Below are 6,000 nucleotides of genomic sequence, written 5' to 3' on the forward strand. Positions count from 1 at the left end.
GGGGCTTGGGGAGGGTCGGGGGTGTTTCTCGGCCCACAAACCAGTCTGTTGGTGTCTGATTTCAGATCCTGAGTCGACTCCCTGGTAAGTCGGGTGGGGGAAGGCGGGGGCGCGGGGCGAGGCGGGGGCGCGGGGGGAGGCGGCGGCGGCGGCGGCGCGGGGCGAGGCGCCGGCCATTAGGTGAAACTCATGGAGACTGTGTGCTCTAGTGCTTTGCGGCGGAGGGAGGCGATGCTGGTTCCCCGCCACACGTCGCTGCTGTCCGGGGAGCTGCAGAGCTGGGGCGAGCCCGTCACGTTGCTGGGGCCGGGCAGGGAGGCGGGCACCATGCCGGGAAAGGCGGGCTGGTAGAGGTGGGACTGCAGCCCGGCGCCGTTGGAGCCCGCCAGGCTGTTGGAGAGGCCCATGGAGTTGGGCGGCGGGCCGGCCGCCAGGCTGCACTGGGACAGGGACTGCGCCATGGCCTGCTGCCGGCCCAGCGCCGGCGGCAGCGGCAGCTGCGACACGCCGGGCATGGCGGCGGCGGCCCAGCGCGTGTCGTTGGCGTGGAAGGAGCACAGGCTGTCCCCCATGGCGGCGGCGGCGGCGGCGGCGGCCGAGGGGAACTGCGGCAGCCCCGGCGTCGGCAGCAGCGTGCCCGGGGCGCGGAACACGTTCGTGGTCTTCTTGCGCTTCTTCCACTTGGCGCGGCGGTTCTGGAACCAGACCTGCGGGCGGCGGGCAGCGACACGCTCCGTTAGGCACCACCACCCCCCGCGGCCGGGGCCCCGGCGGGACCCCCGCCCCGGCTCCCGCCGCCCCCTCCGGCCTCGCCCCACCGACCGCGGTAGCTCTTGACAGCGTCCCGCAGCCCCGCGCCAGTCCCCGTCACGGGCTGACGAAACAGCTTGAACTTTTTATAACGAAAGTGATCGATTTGCCGTCCAGGGAGGGAGAAGAGACTGGCCTTCCCACGGAAAAAATAAAAAAATAATTTTAAAAAAAGGCAGCCTACGGCTCTTGCCCCTTGAGGGGACGCCCTCCCGAGCCGTCCCGGGCCACCAGGGTCCGGCCAGGAAAACCCTCCGGCACCAAACCGGCCCCACTTGGGTTTAAAAAAACCCAAAACATAACAGAACCAAACGTATAATAATAAAACCAGAGTGGTTTAGGTAAGCGGGTGCCGGTGGAGGCACCGTGGCAGGGATGGCCGACAGCAGCCGAGACAAGCCGGGAGGAAGCGCGTCCACCTGAAACCCGGGCGAGAGCAGAGCCCCGATCTGCCGGATTCCACCGTCTCGGGCTCCATGGGCGGTCTGAGAAAGGCGGACCCCCATTAGCGGAAATGAACGGCCATGAGGGAGCTAAATATTGTATGAATAATCGAAAAATCGCGTTCAATTATGTTTTAGGGTTAGTAGTCAAATTGCGGCTACAAAATCTTTTTATGTTTCATGGTTTGCTGATGGTGTAAAGAATCTCCATCAGGTCTGATCGCCTAAGTTCATAGCTACGCTGCATATGCTTTTAAAATGTGAATGTTTCCAGTTGAAAACTGGTGCATGACAGATTAAAATGCAAGGAAAACCTGGGGGAGATTTTGAAAATGCACACATGACAACTCTAGAAATATATTAACCATGAGCATTTGGCAACTTTCAACTCCTTTTAGAATGCAACTAGCCCCTGAAAATTATTAATACAACAGTGAGAATCTAATGGAGGTTGGAATCTAAAAACCTACCTTGATGATGTCTGCTGTTACAGTAATATAGACATACTGTAAATGTATTTTAAAATATATAGCCCATTTAATTCCCCAGCTATAAACGAGTGAGAGAGAGTGAAAGCAATAGAGAAAGGAGGTGAGACAATATCACTTTTGTTTTTCCTTTTTTTCCAAATTTTCTTTGAAATTCTTTTTTTTTTTTTTTTTTTTTTTCTAAGAAGCCGAAGCTTTATGAAGATCTCATTGGAATCCAGCGGATGATTAATGTGAAGATTTGGTAGGAAATCTGGAGAGCTGTATTAAAGCTCAGATCTCAGGTTCATTTCGATCAGCCAGCCGTGAACTCTGGGCCGAATTCATTACACTTTAATAGTGCTGGGAGAGGAAGAAAATGCAATTTCTCATTCCATTAGAAAACTAGAAAATACTCTCAGCTTGTCCCCTATTAAGATGTGGCAGGTGACGGGACCATTGTGGGGGACACGGTCAATGGAATTACAGCACATTATTTTTGTTCATATAAAATATTGGAAGGCAAGCCTGACTGTGCAGAAGTTATTTCACTGATTTAGTTTTTATGTAAATAAAATATTGAAAGTTAATTAATCCGTGCTAGAGACTAATGATTATGCTTATTATATTGCATTTGATCGCGTAATTTGCATGATTCTCGCATTGCTGCTTAATAAGCCATTCCAGGTTATAAATAATTCTGAAATTGGTTTCTAATAATGGCATGCTATAAAAAGAATGGTTTTATTACAGCAGCTTGAAAAGCAGAGCAATATCAGATGTGGAATTGGACTCCCGTTTAAGCATCAGCCAGTTTAATAATTATTTAAATGTATCATATACATTAAATGCAGATCTAAAATGAGGAAAGTGGTGATTTATCCTAGCATCTTAAAACCCTTAAAAACATATACAGCCGCTATAAATTAAGCATTTGGAACATTCCTTAATCAGTGTGGAGCCCATGTACTGAAAGGAATGTGTAAGCTATCTGTTAACTATAAAGAAAACTGTAAAGTACTCGTATAAGAACATAAACTAATTATTATTTAATTTAAATTTGATCAAGGATCAGTGATACATTGGATTGTGAAGTAAATATATTAAATATTTTTTGCCTTAGATTACATAATGTTAATCATTTTGAAGTGTTAATTAAGAAGGTTATGTTGATCTGATTACTTTTTAAATTACAGAACATTATTGTAAAAAAAATTTAAATTGACACTCTATTAAACTGTTTTTATCAGCAGTCTCGAGCTATTAGCATTGGTTTAAGATTATGCCAAGGCCATTAAAATACTTTGTCTTTCTTCCTACGAATTTCTTTGATGTGCTGTTAGAAAATAACTATTTCCATTTTATATTTTACTTCATTTACCACACTCCTAATATTGAAATTGGTATCATTAACCTTTGGGAAACCCAATAAAGTTTAATAGACCTCGTTTTCTTTTTTTCATGGAGTCAGTTGTCCAATTATATTTTATTTGTGAATCTAATTTCTTTTTTAATTTAAACTAATTATAGTTCTGTGTAGGCTGAGTCAAATTGTTTTACTTTTTAAAAGCAGACGTGCTTTTTCTGTCACATTCAAGAACGGAATCTGTTTTCCTTCATAAAACGTTCATTTAGGGATTTCTCTTGACGTGTCTTTATTTAGCTGAGGAGCCTGCGCTTGCCGAGAGGGATTTTTGAACAGTGACTGCGCTAAAGTGCTTCAGCAGCGGCAGTCCCCGTGCAGTGTACTGAGCCGGGGTGCGCATCCCACAAGTGCTTCTATAGTGCAGGCTTTCATTCCTCGGAATGGACTTGCCTAGAAAGTCGCTAAAATAACCTTGTACACAAAAAAACTGCGTCTGAGCAATCTAGCGCTTTGAACCTTCTTCCCCTTTACCAAATTTCGTTTCTGTCTAAATAGTATTTGTCTAAATAGTTTTCTACTGTCCTGTGTGCATATATATATGTCTATGTACATAAGTATATATATGTATGTATTTTAGAGAACCAAGTGCACCCTAGATGTTGAAGTTCCTAACCCGCCGTCCTCAGGCATTATAAAAGCCAGTATGGGGAAACTCCGAGTCCAAGCATATCTGGCTTTTATCGAAGTGCCTTTTTCGAGCCAATATGCCTCCCTCGCACCGCACCTCGGCTCTCAGGGCTGTCGGCTCTGGCGGACGCCCCTTCCCGGCGGTGCCGCGGCTGTCTCACCGTCAGCACCCTGGACAGCGGCCCCGCGGTAGCCACCGCACTCGGCTGGAAAACGAGTCATTCCCGGGAGGCTCGGCTCAACTCTTAGCGCCCGGCTATTGCGGGGACTAATACCATTCTTCTCGGGCTGTCCCTCCCCGGACTCCTTCCAGCCGCGGGTCGGGCCGTGGAGCTGAGGGAAGCTCAGCCCGCGTCCCGCTCGGGACCACCGCGCTGCAGGTGGGTAGGATAGAGGACAAGGGGACGCCCCCAAGGTGAGAGTTTTGTAGAAAGGGGAGCGACGTACGTCTGATTTCAAGGCTTTCTGACCAAACTGTTGCTTTCATGGGTGGGCAATTTACCCCGCCGTCGGGCTGAGGTTTGGGGCACCCACCCTCCTCCGCGCTGTGCCTGGCCTCGCCGCCGGCCGGCCGTGCCGCCGTCGCTGCGACCGGGGAAGGGCCGGCAGGCACTGCGCGGGGACGGCTTTTCATACCTGCACCCGGGACTCGGTGAGACCGATGCGCAGGGCCAGCTCCTCCCGCATGAAGATGTCCGGGTAGTGAGTCTTGGCGAAGCTCCTCTCCAGCTCGTTGAGCTGCGCCGGCGTGAAGCGAGTGCGATGCCGCTTCTGCTTCTGCTGACCCTGCTGCTGCCCGGCCTGGCTGGAGTTCTGGCCGCCCTGCTGGCCTTGCTGCTTGTCAGGGTCTTTGGCGCTGACGGCTAGGGAGCTGGGGTTGGATCCCACCGTGGTGATGTCCTCCCCCGGCAGCAGGGTGGTCCCTTCCACCGTGTCCGAGTTGGGAGCCATGTCTCCCGGGTGTCCCCCCGGATCCGAACCCCCTACGCCCAGCCGACACTTCACCGCCTCCCGGTGTCCCAGCAGCTCGGCCGCGTCTTTCATCCCTGCGGAAGCAAAGGAGCGGCAGTCACTCGGCTGAGCATGGATCCATCAGAGCCCCTCTCCAGTGCACTGAACTGGCGAGGACATCCAACCACCGCCAGAGCCTCCGCCCCGCCGTCCCCCGGCCGGCCGCCCGCCAGACCCTCAGCCCTGCTCGGCTCCACGACCTGGCCCGGCGCGACCCGGGCACTGGGGAGAAAACTTTACATCGAGCAGCTCCTCTTTCTGCTGAAATAACCAGTTCCCTGCCCGGCCTCCCCTAGCAAGACCAAGGGAAGGGAAGAGGAGGAGAGCAAGTTTTCACAGGTTCAACTTGGGTTTTCCAGCGGAGCTGGTAAGAGAAAGAGACTGAAAGACATAAATAAGGCTCGAACCGCCCTGTTGCCGGGAGCATTACCTCCCCGACAGATGCGCGGGGACCTCGGTCAATCTGGCCGATCTTTCCCCTCTCCTCCCTCCGCTTCTCTGAACAAACTCATGAATAACCATAAATAGATAGATACAGATATTTCTTCCTTTTTCTTTTTCTTTCTTTCTTTCTTTTTTTTTTTTTTTTTTTTAAGGAAAAGAAGAATGGAGAAAAGCAAACAGACGAACAAGAAAAGGCCACACAGAACTCCGTAAACACCATCAAGCTCATCTGTCCTAAAATAATAATCATCATAATAATAATCTGTAGCTATCTATATAAAAAATGGGAAGAGAAAAATTAAATGATCCACAACTCGCTGTAGATCTACATACTCCGTAGGTCTCACTCTCTTCTTTTTTATGTTAAATCAAATTAAACTTTAATACAGTACAATTACTTTTAAAGGAATTAGCCCATTTAGAACGCATTAAGGTAAAATAAGGAACAAATTGTCAATTTCCTGCCCCGGCTTCCTCCCCGCTCGCCACCGCCGCCGGTGCAGCCGCCGCGGGGCGGGGGGGTGCCGGGGGAAACTCACCGAGACGGGCGTCCAGGAGATCGGCGTGAGACAGCATCGCGCACCGCTCCAGGGCGAAGGCTGTTCCCCCCCAAATTTTAGCGGCCTTAAGTTATTTAAAATAGATATAAGATATGAGATATATATATATATATATAGACATATATATATATAGATCGTCTAAATGAAAGAAAATTCGGTGTGTGGTTAAAAAGGGGGTCTCTTGCATTATAATGTCCTTTAGAGAGACGGGG

The 6,000-nt window shown here is 49.9% G+C and overlaps 1 protein-coding gene across 1 annotated transcript; it reads right to left on the reverse strand.

Annotated features, from left to right (window-relative positions):
* Positions 1–172: 172 nt before the first annotated feature.
* Positions 173–6,000, reverse strand: OTP (orthopedia homeobox). The gene is made up of 3 exons (XM_014894436.2): positions 5,768–6,000; positions 4,410–4,819; positions 173–707 (listed from the first exon to the last, which is right to left on the reverse strand). Exons 1-3 carry the CDS (start codon positions 5,802–5,804, stop codon positions 177–179), a joined length of 978 nt encoding a protein of 325 aa, XP_014749922.1. The 5' UTR covers positions 5,805–6,000; the 3' UTR covers positions 173–176.

This window comes from Sturnus vulgaris, chromosome Z (assembly GCF_052056855.1).
Source record: "Sturnus vulgaris isolate bStuVul1 chromosome Z, bStuVul1.hap1, whole genome shotgun sequence".
NCBI classification, from domain to species: domain Eukaryota; kingdom Metazoa; phylum Chordata; class Aves; order Passeriformes; family Sturnidae; genus Sturnus; species Sturnus vulgaris.